General features: G+C 40.5%; 1 protein-coding gene across 1 annotated transcript in view; it reads left to right on the forward strand.

The window, feature by feature from the left end:
• Window positions 1-21935, forward strand: part of ANKH (ANKH inorganic pyrophosphate transport regulator) — a 100858-nt gene that overhangs the window by 65360 nt on the left and 13563 nt on the right. Inside the window, exons 3-8 of the mRNA XM_039714757.1 lie at window positions 441-559; window positions 1653-1736; window positions 4137-4307; window positions 5065-5199; window positions 8663-8755; window positions 12257-12352. Coding sequence (XP_039570691.1) covers window positions 441-559; window positions 1653-1736; window positions 4137-4307; window positions 5065-5199; window positions 8663-8755; window positions 12257-12352 — 698 coding nt within the window. The remainder of the gene's footprint in view (window positions 1-440; window positions 560-1652; window positions 1737-4136; window positions 4308-5064; window positions 5200-8662; window positions 8756-12256; window positions 12353-21935) is intronic.

A 21935-nucleotide genomic window follows, 5' to 3' on the forward strand; every position in this document is an offset into this window, starting at 1 on the left:
TTACAGGTAATGTCATGAGAATGCAGTGATAATAGATGGCTTCAGCATTTATAAGGCACATATATCCCATGAAATACACAATGCCTGGTGAAAAAGCTTTTCTAACAAAGAGCCTTGATTTATTGAAGGAGCAGTAGATTTTCTGGAGTGCTAGTGTGTTCATTTAGCCAACAGATGTGGCACTTACTATGCTCATCTCCCAATCCAGCCATTTGTTTTCACGCCTTTGCCAAAGGTTACTTTAAAAAGAACCATGAGAGCACTTCTTAGTCATAAACAGCAGCTGGTGAGGTTGCAATATCTGAAGCCCTTGCAGCTGTTTGCTAAGTGGATGTGTGTCTGAACTCCAAGGCATTACAGTCTTTCAGGTACTTCTGAATATCTCACCCAAGAGTCCACATGCAACCTTTGTTTTTCATTCTTATCTTGTTTCTCTACAGCATATAGTGATTTGGGGTATTACATTATTAATAAGCTGCACCATGTGGATGAATCAGTGGGAAGTAAAACTCGGAGGGCCTTCCTTTATCTTGCTGCCTTCCCCTTTATGGATGCCATGGTGAGTGCCTGATTCAGAACTGAAATTTAATGTTAATGGTATGTTTTTGTGACCCTAGCTCACAAACTGTGTAACCTGATGGGAAACTGAAGTATGCAGAAGTAAGGTGTGTCCTTGGCACGCAGCAATTCTGTATATACTTTGACTCATCTCCTTCTACTTGGAGAAAGCATCTGAGTGGACTTTAAACATCCAGAGATCATGACAAATGTCAAAAACCTCAGCTGCCTTGTCAGAATTACAGTATGTGCCTGTTGGAAAGCACTGGTGATCTTGTGATGAGCTGCACTGGTTGTCCGTATGTGACCTCATTCTGATTTGTGGTGAAAGATTTGAACTGACATGCATTCCCAGACCTGCAGAGCTCACAAGGAATAAAACCAATAATTTCTCAAAGCAAATTTGTCAAAAAGGTGTTTCTTACCATCAGTTTTTGCAAGCACAGCTAACCCCAGTATATCTCAAATGCTTGGGCAAGAGAGCCACACATAGGGAGAGCTGCTGCTTCCCAGATCACCAGGCTCATTGGTGTGGCCTGCACAACATGAAAATGTGGCAGCTCTCTTTAATGCCTCTACTTCTGTGTAAAACTGGTGAAGGAGAACATTCTCATGCCAATGCCTCCACCATTTTCTCTCCACTTTGTCTGCTTGAAACAGTGACTGAGAGTAAAAAGAATTTGGATCATTAAAAAGAAGTTGTATTTCTTTTCCAGAGAGGACTCAGTATAACTCAGTGGGCCAATGAATATTACACTTCAGAGGTGCATCCAGAGAGTGAATTTATTAGATTTACTATGATAATTCATCCTGGGTAGCGTCTGATTTGTGAAGGGCTGCTTTCTTACTAGATGTGCTCAGAAACGTCTATAGTCTGTGAATTTATCCCTATTCTCCCTGCCAGCCTGGCAACGAGGGACTCAATGCAACAGTGCTTTCTCTCCATTAATGGCTTAATGTTTGCCCAGGTTCACACCAGGTACTGCTGCAGGTTGTTTGTGTACAATGTAACAACTAGAAGACAGCATTCTTGGACCTGAAATCATTCACAATATCATAATCACTTCCCAAACTTTTCTCTGTCTTTTTTTCAGGCATGGACCCATGCTGGGATTCTGCTGAAACACAAGTACAGTTTCCTAGTGGGATGTGCCTCCATCTCAGATGTCATAGCTCAGGTAAAGGCTCCTCGTAGAAGTCACTGTTCCAATTGTGTTATGGAGCAGATGCTTTCCTCTGCTGGAACTCTCTAGCACAGAGTCTCTCTGTGCCTTCTCTCTCTTCCATAGACACCAGAGGAAGTAATCTTGTGTGCTGCCCTCTGACTGTTCATCATGTGAAGGCTTTTTGCTGGCAGTTGTGGTTTAGGACAGTCTCACTTGACTGGATCAAGTCAGTTCCCAGGGCTGTTTGGCTTAGGGTCATGTCCTGGAGCACTTCCACAGCCCTGTTTCATAGTGGCTGAGAAACGAGCTCTGTATGTATGCGTGTACATTTGGGGAAAAGAAAGGTCAGGCAAAGAGGCCACGGGCTGCTACCAATCCTGAGGCTGAGAGAGTGCTTTGTAATAGATCTTTCTCTCTCTGTACATTCTTCCCAGCACTTTGCACAGTTCCAGTGAAATCCTGAGCTGGAGGTGAAGGCACGATTCTCCAGCTGACCTGTCAGTTTTGCACATGGTGTCTAATCCAAGGAAATGCAGTGTAAGCTGCCTTCTGAGTACTTGTTACTGCTCCAAAAGGTGAAGGCTCAGAAGTGTTCCAGAAGGGGTCTGTGGTGATAAGCCCCGGGTGATTCAGAGAAGACAAAATGTTTTTTGAACTTTCAAAAGGGAGGTGTTAACTATCCTGTTGCTTTGTATTAGGCACACTGAAAAAACAGCATTCATACACACTGTGTTGTAGCATTTAAAAACCAATATACAGCCCTCATTTGAAAACATATAAAAATATTAGGAAATTAAGAGTCCCAGCAACTGTAAACTGTTGCTGTAGTGCCTCATTACCAGCTGTATGGTGTAATGACTGGAGAAGAAAGAGGATAAAACAGTACGACATCGAAAGAAATATGAAATCAGTGGCACTCAGTTCAATTTTCCATAGCATTTTCCTTCCACTGAACATAAAGAAACCATAAACCAGGTTGAACTGTTCAGTCAGTTGCTACTCTGTATTTGTCAGGTCTGCCCCACTGCAGTGGTGCACTAAATCCCCAGAGATAATACCAATTACTGCAAATGACCTTAACCCACGGGGTCTTCTCTTGTTCCGACGTGACCTACAAAGTTTCCTGACCCTGGGCGTCAGGTCACGCACAGCTAAATACAGAAACAAATTCTTATTTTGGCCCTGCCCTTTCCACTGCGGGTGGTGAGTGGGGTGCCAAGGTTGTGAAGAATAAGACACCTGTCATCTTCTTTCAACAGAATACTACACAGAGCAAGAGCAAATCCAGAACACAGAAAGTTGTGGCTGTCATAGCCCAGAACTCTACACCTACGTGTGCACCCTACACGGGGAGTAGGGGCACAGGCAGTAGCCACTTTTTCTTGAGTAGCTTGATGTGTCACTCTTTGTGACTGACTTTGCTTCTATTTACTGAAAAGCAATATTTTTGTAGGTTTGAAAACCCTCATGAGCAGTGTGGCCTGCCTCAGGAACATTTGCAGAGTGTGGTTTTTCTTAACTACTTGTACAGCTGAAGGAGAGAACCTGCTCCTGAACAAAGTGTATTTTATTTCTAGTAACTCATTTGAATACCAGCATGTCCTGGCAGGACTGTCCTGGTTCTGCTCTTCACAGCACCATCCACAGTTGGCTTTCCAGTTTTGCCCCCCATGCTGAGTCATTTGGAATTCAACAGGCATTTCATCCACTCTGTTCTTAACAAAGAGAATAATATCATATTAATCAGTTCCTTTACATTTTATGGATTGAGCATTTAGTCTTAAGAGGCTGAATTATGAACTGTTCATTAGCCCAAAAGTTTCCATTTAATTTACATTAATGTGGCACTCAGCTGAAAAGCAAATAATGAAATAGTGAAATTTCACTTGAAAAAGTTGAAAATTAGGTTGACATAAGACTTCCTGCTCCTAAATGTTGAAGTGAATATTTTAAAAATCTGGCTTTTTAATTGTCACTACCCTCCCCCCTGCCCCCAAAAAAAACCCAAAAAAAACCCCACAAAAACCCAAAACAGTAGGGCTTAGAAGCTGACCCTAGAAGCATGTCTCCAGCCTCAGCGTGTATCAGAATAGCACATTCTCCTGGGAAGGGTGACTCTCAGCCACATGCTTGCTGCCAGACCCTGCCAGACTTTCATGCCAGCCTTCTCCTATTTATGGGTTCTAGTCTGACACCTGCCCAAACTTCAAGTCCTGTTTCATAAAGTATGAAGTTAACTCTTGTTCTTTCCATGTACGTGACCAAATACTGGGGGATCCTGACATAAGTTTCCATAGATATTGTAGCCATGCAAGTTGTTGCTTAGTAGGAATCAGACAGGAATCAGCCAGGAGGTGTGTTGGCCTTGGGGAAGCACACAGACAAATTGTTAATTGTCTGTTTTCTCTACAGGTTGTTTTTGTAGCCATTTTGCTTCACAGTCACTTGGAGTGCAGGGAGCCTCTCTTGATCCCAATCTTGTCCTTATACATGGGAGCACTTGTTCGCTGTACCACGCTCTGCCTCGGATACTACAGGAACATACATGATGTTATTCCGGACAGAAGTGGGCCTGAAATGGGGGTATGTCTTCATGCTTGTGGTTTTTTTAACTCAATAATTTTACATGGGGTCTTTTTGTGTTGTAATACTGCATTAAACCACTGTGCATGGAGGGCCTTCTCTCTGTCCTGCAGGAAAAACATTTTCCGTTAAAGAGGCATGGTGGAAATTATTCCAGCAACAGTATATGTAACACAATGCCTTCCATGGTTTGGATGTGTCTGCTGAGGACCTCTGTGCTGAGCTGTAAGACAGCACAGCATGAACATAGTTCATATGAAAGAAGATATCAAAATTTCTCTTTTTCTTCAAATGTCATATTGTTTTTCATGGAGCTTTGTCTGGTAGTCAGAACACACAAGTGACACAATGCCTTCCATGGTTTGGATGTGTCTGCTGAGGACCTCTGTGCTGAGCTGTAAGACAGCACAGCATGAACTAAGTGAACACCTTAGTTCATATAAAAAAAGATATCAAAATTTCTCTTTTTCTTCAAATGTCATATTGTTTTTCATGGAGCTTTGTCTGGTAGTCAGAACAAATTATGCAGATAGATACCTTATGCATTATTTATTGAGATTCATGACACATCTTCTTTTGAATCAGTATTGCTACCATGAGTGAAAATATTTTAGGCTCCTCATCTTAAAAATTATTGAAATGAATGTACCAAACTGACAGTGGATGGGAAAAGCAGAAAACCTTTATCCATGCTTTTGGTCGTGTGCTGCATGCTTTTTTCCCAAACTCACTTCATTTTTTTTACTCTGTTTTGCAGGGAGAAGCTACAATAAGGAAGATGCTGAGTTTCTGGTGGCCTTTGGCATTAATTTTGGCAACTCAGCGAATAAGTAGGCCCATTGTCAACCTTTTTGTCTCCCGGGACCTAGGTGGCAGTTCTGCAGCCACAGAGGTAAGAAAGGCAATGCTCTCCATTACTGCAAATGATCATTTCCATGGCATTACCCCTGTGCCTCTCTCTTCAGCCAAGCTGACAAGAAAAAACTGTCTTAAATACATTTCTGTTTAGTGCTCTTTTTATGCTTGAAAAGAAAATTGCTTGGACTGTCACCATGAGCCCTTCTGTCAGGTCTACTGGGACCTCACCCTCAACAAGACTAGTAGAATTTTTTCACTGAACAGTGCCTGCATCTCAGATTTTCATGCTCTACACATAGGTATATATAGTCTGGAGCATTTAGATCCCAGAAATTTTAGGACAGTTGACAGTTGACTACTCTTTCCTGTCATGTATATTTTATCTCAACGAGACTAGTAGAATTTTTTCTCTGAACAGTGCCTGCATCCCAGATTTTCATGCTCTACACATATAGTCTGGAGCATTTAGATCCCAGAAATTTTAGGACAGTTGACAGTACTCTCCTTGACTACTCTTTCCTGTCATGTATATTTTATGGCTGTGCAAACTGAAGTGAAACTACTGTTAGCAGTCAGTGCATCACACAGAAGAGTGTAGAGACATAAAAAAGCACATATAAAAAAAAAAATCAGCCTCCTGGCTGGGATATGAAATACACCCTGTTTCTGTTGAGGAATTTCAGATTACTCTAGTAAGTCTCCTACAGCTGTTGGGAGGCAGATTTCTGCAGTGTAGAGACATAAAAAAGCACATATTAAAAAAAAATCAGCCTCCTGGTTGGGATATGAAATACACCCTGTTTCTGTTGAGGAATTTCAGATTACTCTAGTAAGTCTCCTACAGCTGTTGGGAGGCAGATTTCTGATTGTGATGCAGAGCTTTTACCAATGCTCACCACAAGCTGACCCATTCTCTTAAGTCTGGGGCACTTCTACTGCCAGCTTCATGCGAGGATGTCTAGATGCATATAGCCATAGGATAAACAAAGCTGTAAGATACTAAATTAAAAGAGAAGTTCAAAGAACATGATATAGTGTATTTCACTCATGCAGGAGGTGCCAGGGACTGCAAATAAACAGCTGTGAGAAAAGAACTTAGGAAACGTAACACTTTTACATATGTGATTCAAGGATCAGTCTATGTGTTAACAGTGGTCTCCATACAAGGGGAGCCAAAAATTAGCAAAGATCAGTTTTGCATTTCTTGGTGACTTTCAATTTTAGATGCATCACATTTCATGGCTAGCCAATTCCTTTTTCTTGCTATTAGGATGACTCCAAGTATGCGTCACAGCTGGGGATTTTCTGGCAGTTTTACACAAACAGTCATGGTCACATCCCAACTTTCTCTGATTTCTGAAATAATTGCCTTTGCAAAGGGAGATGCTGACAACACAAATAACATTAGTGTCTGGACCATCTGTTTCCACGGGACTTTTACAGGTCCCCTATTCAATAATAGCAGCAGTTTTCACCGTGGGCAGGGAGTCCCTGTGAAGGACGAGGTTGTAACATGTTCATGAGGATCACAAATCCAATTGCACTGTCCAGGTCCCTCTGCTTTTGTTTGGACTGCCAGCATAGTTGTGGTGATTGGGCTACCCCTTTGGTGGTGGCTTTCATGGGGGACTTTCTCATCTGTCAAATACAGGTGCTAGATATTTAGGAAAACTTTCATGCATCTGTGTTGAAATAATACTAATTGACGAAAAACACTGGAAAAAAATCAATACTAAAAACTTAATACTTTCATCCAAGCAGAATCTAGCATACACAATATGGCAGTGAAATACTTTTCCCTTTAACAGATACTGTGTCTTTGCAGTCTTTTTGGATTTAACAATGAAAATAAGCAAAATACCTCTTATATTCCTTACTCGATTTAACCTAGTTAGGTTTCATACAGAAGGAAATTCTGATGAAAATACAGTAATGGGAGGGTGTGCAATTAAAAAGGATGCTATCTTAAAATTCCAATTTGTTTCATTTGAACCAATTACTTTTTCAAGATACATTAAACATTATTAATGCTATTATTAGCAGGGAAGGATCTATACCACTCTCTTCCTCTCTGTGGATATCACCACGTTCCACTCCATTTTAAACAGCACAGGGAACAAATTAGCTTGTTACATGGTCCTGTGTTTGTATAGATCTTTTCACAAAGCAAAGACAGCAGTTACATTTATAATGGGAAAATGGGCTCAGATAATCAACAAAATGTATTTTGAAAGTTTGGCAGTGAAACAGAAACAGCAGTAGTTAAAAAAGGTCTTTTTTAACACTACCATTGCCAGATGTAAAATGAATGAGAAATAAGTGGATTGTAACAGATCTGAACCTGCAAACAAAAGGCACCCAAGAACTTTGATTTCTGGAGTTAACAGAGTCAGGCAGTTCTCAGTACAGATGCATACTTCAGCTCTGAGGACTAGAAAACTTAGTAGATTTACAAGTAGCCACAGGAAGAGCTCCTAAACACCCTTCCTACATGAAGGACATGTATTTGGACTTTTTCTTCAGCAGTCAGAAAAATCACTGCTTTATTTCATATATTAATATGGGGGGGAGCTTATGTCTTTGATAAACTTCTTGGACTGTACTTACAAGAGAGTAAAAGGGCAATGAACTGTTAAAATTTCAGGCAGTGAATTCTTTCTTATAATAAAAATATTCACCTGGAATTTTGTCTGGTGTTCATTGATGAGCACCAAAGTGGGGAGAGGTAGATTTTTTTGGTCTTGTGGGTGCCTCTTGCATGTTATTTCATATATTAATATGGGGGGAGCTTGTCTTTGATAAACCTCTTGGACTGTACTTATGAGAGAGTAAAAGGGCAGTGAATTGTTAAAATTTCAGGCAGTGAATTCTTTCTTATAATAAAAATGTTCACCTGGAATTTTGTCTGGTGCTCATTGATGAGCACCAAAGTGGGGAGAGGTAGATTTTTTTGGTCTTGTGGGTGCCTCTTGCCTCCAAGCAGTCATATTGATGTCCAAACTCAGTTAGCCACTGAGATCCAATGATTTACAGTCTGTCTTACTTGAAGCTATTTTATTTATGGATAACCAAGTAAAATGTATATAAATTGAAATTATGTGTTATGATCCAAAACTACTGTGAGCTCCAAGGCATTCTGCTGCTCAGCTATCTGTAGGTAAAATAACTCAGGAGCTATATGGAGAAAGGTGTTGGCCTGGTAAGGGGTGCACCACAGCTCACGTTAACTATTTTCTCAGAGTATCAGAGGGATGGTGAAATGACAAAGTTGACTTAGGTAACTTCATGGCACAAAAAAAAATCATATGCTTTAAATGCCAGACCAAATGATGGCCATTTTGATGGTCTTCCTGAAACAAAAAGCTTCCAGTCGCTGGTGTGGTTTTGCATTTGTGCCAAGGTCAATGTGGTGATACTGGTGGGCAATAGTACCCTGTGTTAGTTTCACCATTGTGTTTGAAGATTTGAAGTTCATGTTTCTCTGTCTCTATTCATAGGCAGTGGCGATTTTGACAGCTACATATCCAGTGGGACACATGCCCTATGGCTGGCTGACAGAGATCAGAGCTGTGTACCCTGCTTTTGACAAGGTGAGTGTCCCTGTTAGGGCTGTCAGAAATACCTCTTTTGGGGTTTTGCATGTGTGGTCCTCCTAGTTCTCTCTCTTGTTCCACTGATAGGTTTTCTTAAAATCAGTTAAAATTAAATTGGCTTTCGGAGGCTTCAAGCTGTTGTCTGATTTATGATTTTAACCTTAGCTCTGTATTACAAGGTATTAAGCTGCCTTTTGGATAGATAGGTGCTCTATTTTTAGGGATTAAAAAAGTCCTCACAATGAGGTAGCTACTTAGGTAATGAAGTGATTTCTCACAAAGTGTTATCACTGAATGAGCAAGCTCACGTCTCTGCTCCAGTTTTTGTGATATCTCTCAAGTGGGTTTGGGTTAATTTGCTTATGTTAATATTTATCAAAGGGTGTTTCACAGACTGACACTAACACAGATAACAGACATTCTTTTAGTAGTACTGACTTAGCTGACCAAGGCTATGAAGATTTTTGTTGGTAAATATGTAATTATGTAAGAATGCAAGGACTGTTCCTGGAACTGAGCACAGAGCAGAAATTCATTTTATTTAGTCTCTTTTTTTGCTCTGATTTATGACTGGTACTCACTAGTCCATATGTCAGGCAAAGAACTGTCCTGTTACTCTGGAATTCAAATGCCAGATCCACTCCTTCACTTTATTTACCAATTAGTATCTGAAGTTTCTGGTTCCAAATACACATGGAAAATATGTTTGTTTTCTCTGGAATGTATTTAACTGGAGCAAGCCCTGTTTAATGTCATCCACCATATTTCCAAGGAGAATTTAAAACCAACATGAAGTCAAATCAATCATAACCTTCTAACCTGCCTCTGTACAACTAAATTGACCTGTCAGATAAAATCTAGGATTTCTCAGAGGCCATGCTGCTGAAAAGGAACTGCAGATGCAAACCCAGTGAACAGCAAGATAAAAATAGTTTGGGACAGGAAACTCAGGAGCTGCTAGCCTCATTTGATGCAAGTCACAATCAAATGCACTATTGTCAAGCAAGAGTAACAGCAATTAAGACTCCTAAATTCAGGTCACATTTAGCTGGTGAAAGATACACTGACAACTGCAGTGGTGACAGGATTAGACCATGATTTGTCTATTTGTTTATTTCGGTTAAATGGATTCTCACAGGGCTCTTGTGGGACAATGTGAGGAAGAAAGTGCTAGGGTAAGACACAGATGGGTACAGTTTATCTAACTGCTGGAAAAGTTCTCGCAGGAAATTTAGTTACATGTTTGAAGAGCAATTTGTAATGAAATGTACAAAACAAGGCAGCAGCAGTATAAAGGGTATCTCATCCTGGCTACCATATGTGTGAATGTCTTCACTGTACTTTTCAGATAATAAATACCAAACCTGAAACCCACAGTGGGTTTTTGAAGATTGCTGTGAGAACTGCTTTTCCCTCAGTCATGCATCACCTTGTGTCACTGTGCCTTCCAAAAGCTTTGTTTCCATAAGATAAGTCTTTCTCAGAGGAGTCTAGATAGAAACACTTTTTTATATCTGGACCCTATAAGGTATCCATTGTGATTTTCAGAAGCCAAAACAGTGTGTTGCATGCAAACTTCCATTTCCTTTTTGGGAGTTTATTCCAGTTATTGAGGAGGCTGGCAATGCTGATGGCCATCAGAAGCACACCGACTGATGGGATTTGAGATGCCTCTCTTCAAGATTACTGTCTTCACAAGGGAAATCATTATCCCTCTTCACATTTGTAAGAGAGATACAGAATCCTACTTCAGTCTTTAATGAGACTTTGTGTCCAAAGCAACCCCATGGCCTAGCAGTTGCATTCAGGCTAAGGGTCACTATTGACTCTCTTTGGAAGAGAGCAGGCATATGCTAGTTCTGTGCTCTGTATGCTGTTTTATATGGTGGTAATGCCATTGCTCCTAATGGACCCTGCCACCTGACTCAGTGCAAAACCAGTTTTGAGATTTGTGAATGCTATTTATCTGATGACTAGATGGGAATTGGTTTTGCTCCATAGTGTTTTGTTCTGAGAACTAAATAGTGTGGAAGAGTTATGAACAAATAGTATGTGGTCAAGGGATGGAGCAAAGGGCAGAGTATGGCAAGGGCGAGGATAGCAGCAGTGAGGTACAAACAAATGAGAAAGCTTTTTCTTAGCAGTCCTTCTGGATGGCTTGTTTTGGGTGTGCTTTATTTCCTCTTTGTTATTTTAGGCTTGTTAGGAAGTTGAGCCGTGCAGCAAAAAGTTCATTTAAACAGTGGTGAGTGATGTAAGCAAAGCTAATCCTCATATCTGTGAAAACTAACAGCAAAGCAAAGTATTTCTTTAGAAACACAATTCATAGTAATAGATGCATGAAAAAAATGTTTACAGGGAGTTTTCATAACCTGTTCCCAAAAAGGTCAGATGGAGTGGCTTCCTGCTTTGGGGTCTGAGTTGCCTACATCTTCAAACACCCAAACTTCCAAGCAGGTATTTAGGCAGGAACATGGGGCTATCTAGGTCCAATTGCTGCACTGATTTGAACAAAAGCCTTAAATTGCAAAATTCCATCAAGCACCCAAATGTGTGGGGAATAATCTACTGTTCACAGTGCTCCACTCCCCAAATGTGTCTGCAATAGTTCTATTTCTCCTACGTGTAAGTCCAGTAGAGAAGGCTGACTCTGTGACAGGTACTGCTGTTCTACCCAAGTTACATCTAGGGTGTATAAATGTACATCTCATGGTACAGGTTTTTTCAGCAGGTGCAAAAACTCATGTGTCTCAGGGTAAATGCAATAGATGACCTAAGAGCCTCTTCTTTAAGAGCTCCTAATGGTAACCTGCTTTGATATCCCATCCTCTCCTTTCACAGACCATTTAGTTGGGTTTTATGCATTCCCCCAGGTCAATTTTAAATCTTCAGCTTCATTTGCTATATTAGACATTTGGAAGAAGGCTTTTGTTGTTTTAAATAAAACTTTGCTGCCATGTGAGTACAGAGCCCATGTTCAAGGTGGAACATCTAATAGTCCTAATTATGTTCTGTTCATTAAACAGCATTAATGGAGCCAGCTGTTCCAGATTATTTGTTTATATTACCTGCTTGTCTAATTGGATCAGTAAGGATGCTTGCATTCTTGATTTGGTACCAATTTGTGGTAAAAGGGAATCAAATCCAGTTTTTCCTGTGAAAACATGCTACAAACATTAAAATAAGGTTTAAAAAAATCATGTGGTGTTTTCTTAGAAAGAGCTTTTCAAAGCTGAATTTGTTAAATAGGACTTATTCTTTGGAAAAGGAGGGAGATTACTCAGCACTCAGTGACCATAGCAGCAGTTGCAGTCAGTTTAAGCAGAAAATGTTCTGTAGTGGTACAAAGTACTCAGAAAGCTCTGGGTTATAAAGCAAACAAGCCAAGGCAGACACGGACAGGCACAGACAGTGAGGTCCAGCACATGACCCTGGTGCCAGCAGCTCCTGGTAGTCTGGAGCCAAGCTAATGCTCGCTATCTCTTTCTCTTGCCCTAGAATAACCCCAGCAATAAACTGGTGAACACCAACAGCACCGTCACAGCAACACATATCAAGAAGTTCACTTTCGTTTGCATGGCGTTGTCCTTAACGGTAAGAAACCTTTGTTCAACTCAGTGGTTTTCATCTCCACCAGAGAATTGTCTCCTCTACCTAATGCTAAAAGCACTAGCAGTTTAAGTAAGGTGAGTTGTCTTGTCGTGTGAAGTTGTGTTGCTTTTATCTGGAGAAGGGAGTGTGATCATAGTATTGGAGTAACAAGAAAATCAGCTGTCATTAGCTCAGGCTACATATCTAAAAGATTGGAGTTACTCCATTTTATTTTCACTACTTTTCATTTCAAATCAGCCTCCCATGCAAAAAGATACCAGAGACCTGCTTTTCTTTTCATCTCTTTTTGTTTCTTCTTTTAAATGAACAAAACTTCAGGTAACCAGTGTGTCAGGAAGACAAAAGACTGCATTTGTGTCACATGCAGTGGGATGGCAGCCTGTCCCTGAGCATTTTTCATTTACTGTGCATGGTGAGAAAGGCAGCATGGGTTGACCCTGCAGTAGCTGCTCCCTGCTGCCTCTCCTGGCACTGGATTTTCATGTGGGGGTACTTTGATGCACATTTGTTCTGTTTGCTCTCAAAATTAACTAAAAAGGGCAATCTTGGAGATGATACTGACACTGACTAAATGATCTAAATCTGTGCCATTTCATGGGGATGATTTTCAGGGAGAAATTTTGCTGAGCATGCCATGTTTCAAAATGACTAATTTGCACACATAAATACAGTGCATTTTCCCCAAGAACACTGTTTCTGCAGTCTTCTTAGCAACAAACAGGCAGTTGTGGAAGAAAACTGCAGCTGGTGGGAATCATAGCAAATAATGGAGCATCTGCTCCAGGACCGGGTAAATCCAATGTCTGTTTCTATAAAGGATGGTTTATATTAGTGCGTAGGGCCAGGACATTGTCTGAACACAGTACCTGCGCTAGAGGACAAAAGAAATTGAGAACCTAGAAAATAAGTTTTTCATAGAAGAAGTCCTTCATTACTCTAGAGAAGTACTTGGGAAATGTGGCAGTTGTTTTAGGATACAATGCTCAAAGTCCTACAATTTAATCTACTCATAGCCTAGACAGCATTGCATACTTTCCATGGGGTACCTGGCTGCTTTTGAACTCTCTTTTCCCTACATTCACCAATTTACTATTGAGTATGGGAGTGCTGAGAGAATTTCTCTCTCCCCTTCATTTTAGCGTAGAACCTTTATGTCTGAGTTGCAAATGGCTTATGCATGAAGAGAAACTAATTTATGTCAAAGGTTTAGTTACAGCACACAAACCAGAAGTATTTGTAACCATCTCCACCCCACCTGAGAATGGGAGATACAGAACTCTGTGCTGTTTCACAGTTAAAAATGAAGCAGTTCAATCCATCCATAGCTGAATTACATTTCTTCTGCTCTTTGTTTCCTATACTTTTTCCCTAAACAGCTACAACTGGCCACCATCAAAGACAGAATTGTATGAACCAATGTGGCATCTCCTCTTTTAATTTCTTTATGCTTGACCTCTTTTCATGAGGCTTAGAGATAAACAGCTCTTGCTCTAACTTGTATTTCCTACAGCAAGAAAGAGACATATGCCTCCACTGAATTGGCCATTGTCTGGAGACTTTCCATGAGACCCTAGCTCTTGTTATCTACCATCACATGCCTTGAGGTTTTCTTTTGTGTCCTGTTCCAGACCAAAGTTATGTTCTCTACAGTTGGAGCCTCCCTCAAAGTCTGTCAGTGTTGTTACAGACCAACAAAGGGGAAAGCTTTCCTTGTTCTAAGTTGTTGTGAGAATACTATTTCAATCTCGGAGTTTTCTCTGAACTGACTGTATTCTTAATCCCCCATGATATTTATCAGGTTTCTCTGGTTCTGATAGATTACAAGCTTTTCACATTACCATCACTATCCTCTTCAGAGTAATTTTTAATCACCTCAATTAGGTTTTGTTTTGTGACTTCCTGGGGTTTTGCATCCAAAAGTTCTCATTTTACTTTCAAGGGCAGTTCTTTCATGAGATCATCATGAGACATCTGCCTGCAATGAAATTCCAGAAACACTTTTGAGGTCCATAGCTTTTCCTGTCCCATTTCTATTTTTGACTGCTAGTGACAGATTCTTAGGATTGCTTGTCAACGGGCAGAGCAGAAAAATAGACATGAGCTCTAAAGATTCAGTTGTATTCAAAGTCATGAGCCTGCAAATGCTTCAGCACACAAACTCAGCAGATGTTGGGATGACTGATGTTAATGTGTGCCACAAGCTCTAAGGAAGTAGACTTCAAATTTGCCTCTGTTGTACCCAGGTGAGTTCCCATGGCCATTGGTGATAGCTGTGTTTTTCTTCAGAGGCTCTACTTCGACGACTTCTACATGGAAGTCAGACTAGTGGCATCACCACTGGTACCATCCTGTTCTTTCAAGTCAGAGGGAAGGGCTCCCAGGCTGATAAGACAAAACAAATCCAGTACTTAGACATGTCAGTAAAGGCATTTTCCAGTGGATGATCTGTAGAAGATTCCAGAAGATGTAAGGATAAAGGAAGTCCATTAACAACATGAAAAAATAGCAGTGAAGCTTTAAGTACAAGCAGCAGCCATGCAGGGAAATACCTTCCCAATGTAAAACCTTGGGAAACTTTCAATCATCAAAGGCATACTATTTCAATAGAACTAGGAGAAAAATGTCCTACCTCCTTCCACAGACCAGTCATGCCTGCACAAGAAGTACTGCAATCCTACTACTGCAAGAGAAACATCTTGTCACTGTTGTTGGTAGTGACATTATTAGGTCAGAATAGAAAAAAAGGCATAGTTTTGTTAAGAAACATAACTTCATGGTTTGTTAAATCCTCATGGGATCTGAAAGGCTATACCTGAGCCTTTCCAGGCTAACTTTGCAACATGCACTTGTGTTCTGTCAAGGATGATCATAAGTACTATCTCATGGCTTTGAAGCTGCCATTAATGCTAGGGTATTAAAGCTGCTTCTTCAAAAAATGGGAATTAGTTTTATTGCTCAGTGAAAAATGTGCAGACAAGCTGTTTTATTTAAAGGTTTTAAGTAGAAGCCATTAAACTCCTGATAGGTAAGACAGCTGTTGTGATTAGTCACATTGATGTGGGTTTTTTTGTAAGTGGGGATTCCTTCCAAAGCCGTGTTTTGTGACTGTGCAACTGAATGTAAAATTTGTGTAGCGGAGGGAAGGGAGGTTTTTCCATACAAATAAAGGACCATTCTAATTTTAAAAAGTAAGTTGTGCTTGGTAATTTGCATGCAGTTCAAAGGGTGTCCATAATGCTGTTTGCCAGTATCTGCTACTTCACTGCCAGTAGGCACTTCGGGAAAAATGCTTCTCTCCATAGATTAGTAGAAATACTGCTCCAAATGCCAGTGCTGCTGCCATTGCAGATCAGGCTGTTGAAGAAGTAAACATTTTGGTCCAATGCTGTTTAGATGGCCCTGCAGATCAGCCCTGAGGTTGCTGCACAGCTGTAAACTAAGGGAAGACACAGACTCGAGAAAAGTGGTACATCTGTAGCCCATATCCCTTTGGTTGGGGGATGTGTCAGCCTCAGTGCACTGCAGAAATGACAGAGTAATTTGTCTGGGTGCCAATTTACTGCATTTCTCCACTTCAGCAAAGGTTTGCTCTGTCAGGGGAGAGCACTCCCTCACATATGAGCTGTGCATAGAGGGGCAGGCTCTGTGAGGAGCAAGCTCTACTCAAAGGAACCCTGCCATACACAGGGGAGTAATAGCAAACAGGCTGTTCTTTAGCAAGGGGTTTTCTTAGAATACTGCTAATGTCTCTGAGCTTGGATACCAGAGCGCAAAATTCAGGGGTTTTTCCAAGGCAGCCTGTGATGGGGCACAGATACTGCCAAATTGCCTTTCTCTCTCTTTTTCTGTTTTTCTTCTTTTTTTTTTTTTTTTTAAATTTTCTCCCCATTTTCCAGCTGAGCTCTTTTTTAAGTCTTCTGTGATGACACAGAAGTTGCACTCAGTTAAGGTCCTTTTCCCTGGCTAATGTTAGCTGCTGGCAGCCACGTGATTAGTGTTTGGTCATCTGCCTCTGAACTGCAAGGCTTTGCAGGCTGATTTCACATCAGTAGTTAGTGCTGCTGTACAAAAGTAAGACAGGTCTCCTTTGTGAGGGCTCAGGCTGCTTTCCTGCAGCCACTGCAGCCTCGTCTGTGTGGCCACAGCTGTGCCTCACACATGTCTGCGTGTGAGGCCGTGTGCCCTGAGCTGAGAGCCATCGATTGTGCAGGCAGCTCTGGGAAAGTGGGACAGTAGCAACATTCACATGTCAGAATCATGCTGGAAGGCAAGTCATGTCTTAGTTAACACGAGATCTGAGCACCCTCATTTTAGTAGCTGTGCTGGGGTAAAAGCATGGCAGCAGGTCACTGCATGGGGAACATGCAGGGTGCTGCTCAGAGAAAGCAGCTTCTTAGAGAGCACTGTGAAAGCTCCCTAGCTCTCTGTCACTGAAAGTGACCCTGAATAGTCTGCATTTACTTGTTCATTTACAGCAGGGAAGGAGCAATCAGTTCTTACAGCAGTAGTTCGAGAACTGTGCAAGTTAGTTCATCTTTGAGTTCCAGCAGCATCAGCTGGGGCAGGCCACAGTGGTTTTTAGGATACAGTTCCAAACACCAGCTCCTGTTGCTGCATGGTTCACATTAGCTGAAGTGTCAGCAAGACACATGGCTGGTTATCTTCATATTCTGTAGTGTTCTGTAGATTACAACAGGTTTTCTCTTCCCACTAAGACAGGCTCCAGGTGACAGGGTGACATGCTGTGTGCACCACACGATGTTCATCCATCTGTCACCAAGATAAAGTACAGCAGGAGAGCTGCACAGTACCTCAAAGTTTTAATATGTGTGCTACTAGAAACAGCTCAAAGCTCTTTCCAGCTATTGAAAAGGAATTTCAATCCTGCTTTGCTTTTTTTTTTTTAATGAACATATGGTTATGGACAATTGGGGAAAGTAGCAGTTTTCAAGGGGAGAAGCTAATTGTATAGAATACTGTTTTATATTTAATTAGTTAACACTGCTTAAGAAACAAAATCCAGATGTTCAGTTTTGCTCTGTCGTTTTTCATTCCTTTCTATTCCAAAAGAACGAAGACAAAATATAGCATGGAGAGGTATTCACATTTACACTTGTATGTGTGTGTGATTTATGCAAGATTTATAAATTTCATATTTTCTTGTTACAAACATACTAATGAAAACTTTAAATCTCTTAAAAAATAAATAAAAATAACCATCACCATGAAGTTTCAATGAAAGAGATGATTCAGGCACTTTAGCTGAACAGATTAATGTGCATTGTGTTGTGGTAACCAAATTAAAATTCCAAGTCACCTGCATTAGATTTAAATCTCAGCGAAAGTTTAAATGTAATGTACTTAGGAGCAGACAACTGGTCAGTTTACTGGTTTATATGCTTAATCCTGAGAGTTGAGTGTGTGTGTGTGTCAATACATGTCAAAATGTCACCTACTTTACAGTCAGGGTTGGTTTATTGACTCCTCAGTTAAATTGCTCATAGTTGAGGAGTCTAATGATAACTTCAAAATATTTCTAATACTAGTAAAATTATTTTCTATTTTATTTGTTAGGTAATCTCTTAGATTCTCTCAATAAAAAGCTAGATGATTTTTTTGTAAATAGTGTATAGTATTTAGATTCGTAACTTGTTCTTTTGACGGAGGATTAAAAAATTCTGATTTCTAAGGATTCCTGCTGATGAGCAACTGTAGTTTGAGGAGTTACTACTGGCAAGTGTTGTTTCTTTCATTTGCTGGTAATTATGAGACCCTTAGGAAGAGCAGCACTCTTTTGTCAGCTCTCCAGTGATTATAACTTGTAGCACAGTTGTAGCTGTAGCATAAACTACCATCACTTGGCAGCTATGTTCATCTCATAGATTAATGTATAATGTATGTATCTGATAAGCATGTCATCATACTCAGTATCATTCTAAGTGAGGGGTTTTATATTATAACTATCAGAAGGTTTAAGCTGCAGCATTTAACCTGTTTGCTTGTGTATCTTTTATTTCTCCCCAAAAGTGGGCAAAAAAGAGGGACAGATGCTGGGAACCATAGACTTGAAAGATTCAATAGAGGGACCCCATCTCCACCTGAAAACAGCAGGGTGAGGTCCAGAGTCACTGGGTTTCTCTTGCTGAATCCCTGTGATGGGATCAGTTTCAGCCTGAAGAGGGGAGGAGGAAAGTCTTTGTTCCATTTGACAACAGTTTACTGCAAGCCATCCCATCATTTTCCTAATTCTCAGTCATCATCTACTTGGTTATGTTCTGAAGTTAAGCACCTAGGAGATAAGAAAACCCTGATCAAGAACAAGGAAGCCAGTGTAACAGGCTTGAGAAGCATGAGAAGCACAGAAGACAAGACTCAGTAGTTCCTGCTTCCTGCTTAACTCTGTCACAGCGAGAGTCAAACACTGTGGAAGAGTAGCAACTGTGTTTCATCCAGGCTGAAAAGCCTTGTCTGTTTACAAGACAACATGAGATGCCTGAGTTTTTGCTCTCTATTTTGGATTTGGTTATGCCAGAACTGCCAAGTAGGTACTGGCTGCTGACTCTTCTGTCCAGCTGATCAGCAAGGCTCCACCAGCCAGTGAATTGTAGCACTGGCAGGTACTATTGGAGTCAGAATGAATAAAGGGAGAATATTCAATACAACTCAGTGTATTATTGCAATAGCATTGCCTTATTGACTTATTCCCTGATGCTGTGCAAACACTCTACTCAATAGTTGTTCAATTTCCAGTTGAACTCAGTAAATCATATTTCCCAGCCTTAAGTCTGGCAGCTGATTTTTCCCGTGAGGGACACTAAAGACTCTACAGTTTTCATAGGCCCATTTGCTCTCAAATATTCAGTCTGTAGTGTAATAAATATACCATTTCATATCCCTTTCTGCACTTACAAATAAGTTCATTTTCCACCTGATAAACTATCCTGTGTGAAGCTGTTACATGCATTAGAGTGATGTATTTGATGTTTTCAACTATGCTATCTGCTAAATAATGAGACATAAAGCAACTCTTGACAGAAGTTAAAGGAGAAAAGTGAAAGAATTCATTGCATCTCTGCAGCCAGCCTGACTGCTGGCCTACTAGGTACCCTTAGTTTGCACTCAGGATAACATGAATTAGGCTTGCATGTTGAAAAATGCCAAGGAACGTGTTCCCATATCACTGAAATCCTTTGAAGGTAGAAGATGAGTATCCTTAGCATGAAATAACTGCATGGCAGATCCCTGCAGTGCACAGCTCCCACTGGGTCCCACGAGTCCCATGGCATTTAGCCACCATGAAAGCACTTCCTAAGCTGCAGTAACTAGAGAAGTACCACACTCTCTGTTTTCTTTCCAACTTTGGAGATCAAATACCTGGAAGGCCAAGATACAGAAAATTGCATTCAGGGCCAGACCCGAGATTAATTTTTAAATGCCTTAAGCAGCTTCACCGTAGCCAGGGGGTATGCAAAGGAGTGTTTTAAAATAGAATTTGCCACAAGCAGTACATGTGAACAAGTTTTCACAAAAATGTGGATAGTGTTTTTCTCTTTCCCAAAAGAAAATAAGGTCAGTTACATTACTACTGTGAAATCAGTGTTAGACTGTCAGGTAGCAAGAAAACGTAGAAAGACTTGAATTTATGCTCTCACCTTTGTGTATTTAAGCCAACAGGGGAGAAGGGTTGTGTGTGCTCATTTGGTTAAGTTTGGTAATGATCAGCCTAGAGAGGAGCAAAGTGATTTGCAATTCTGACCCATGCAAGAAACTCTTGGGGTTTTTACTCCATTATTCCTGTTACATTCTCACAAGTCCTTTAGCCAAGTACCTGCTGCCTCATCCCCATTCTTTCAAGTGATTTAGATGCTGAAAAAGGGAGCAAGAAAAAAGAAAAGGTAACTGTTTCTGTTTCCTTGTGACTGATGCCATGTATTTCCTCAGTGTATTGAGAGGATTGCTACCAGAAAACATCACTCAGTAGTTGCAACTTGGATAGCTTTGGTAGCTATAAACAATTCAGGCTGCTAATACTGGTTCTTAGTTCACAAGCTGAAATCTGAACAAAGTGGGGATTTCTGAGATCCTTAATTTAGCCCTTCTTTACTGGGCTTTACATCTAACCTGCATGCAATGCTAAAAACTCCTCACTTCCCCATCTCAACTCTTATGGAAATGACAGATAGCAGGCATTCTGAAGATGGCCCACAAGGACCAGTCTGAGTTCAGAAAAGGCGTGGTACTGGAGAGGTGTGTGGTGAAATATGAGCATATTTAATACTAAAGAGAGAGCTGTAGTCTTTGTGCAGTGATGGTGCAGAAGAGCAGCTGAACAAGTAGATATAAAAGGAACTAAAGTTCACAAAGCCTCATTTTTTCACAAATTTTTGACTTGTGACCTAGGGAATACCATCATGGTCTGAAGATGACAAGCTGTATAAGTTCCTTGGCATTTCAGATACTGAGCATCTTCCCTGCAAATGGGGAATGCAATGTTGTGTCAAGTCAGAAACCTCATTTATCTGTTCTGTCTTGAGGATTTGGCTACTGTAAGCATTTCTGCCTTACCAGAAGAAACAGCTGTGCCACACCGTAAAAAAAAAGGATCATGATGATTTCTTTCATGTGAACAAGGAAATCTGTGGATTTATCAGTGTTCATGTGCTCAAGCTAAAACATTGCACAAACTAAGTTACTTTGTAGAAATCACAAATTTTAATTCTGGAGAAGGAAGTTTCTCATGGCAATAATGCTTTTTTTTTAAAATGCTTGTGTTTTGACAAAGCACAAATGTTTTTGGCACTATGCTTTGCAGTGTTGTAGTTCCAGAAGGTCAGTTACCAACCACTGCACTAGAATTTATAAATGGAAACTTATGTAAGAGCCAACTTTCTTAAAGTGGCTTGTGTTACTGCATTAACTAGGGTGAGCCTTTGCTGTCTTTTAAGGTTGACCAAGGTTATATGATTTTTTTTTTTCTGACTGCAGAATTTTAGAGTTTTAATAATAATTGATTTTTTTTGATGCATCCCACAATGTCATATGTCATATTGCAGATTCATACTGCCAAATCTCATTCCCCTTCCACATTGTTTACAGCAGTCAAATTTTATACTATATTGTCCAGTTCATCCAGGTTAAAGCAGTGGTGGATCCTCCCCTGTCTAAGGTCATGCTTACAGCTCTCCTGAACTGCAGTTTTTCCTGAATATCTCCTTTTCTGCTTGTGAGAATAATCAATTACCCCTGAAGACCTCAGAGTAGCTACTGTGTCTCCATTCCTGGTATTTGTTGCTTACTTTCAGGAATACCTTTCTATAACAAAGAAGAGCTTAGTCATGGCTAGTGACTCTTTAAGAAACAGTACAAACCATATTTTTTCTCAGAACTGAAGTCCTCTATAGCTTTATTTAGTCTTCTCTGTAGTTCTTCCTCCTGAGTTTAAAAATAAATGGAAGAAAATGAGACAAGCTGAGTTGGTCAGAGTGCTAACAATGCCAAAGTTGTGGGATCAATCCCTGTACAGGTCATTGACTTCAGCACTGGACTCAATGATCCTTGTGGTCAA

Source organism: Passer montanus, unplaced genomic scaffold (genome assembly GCF_014805655.1).
Source record: "Passer montanus isolate IOZ18808 unplaced genomic scaffold, ASM1480565v1 scaffold31, whole genome shotgun sequence".
Lineage (NCBI taxonomy): Eukaryota > Metazoa > Chordata > Aves > Passeriformes > Passeridae > Passer > Passer montanus.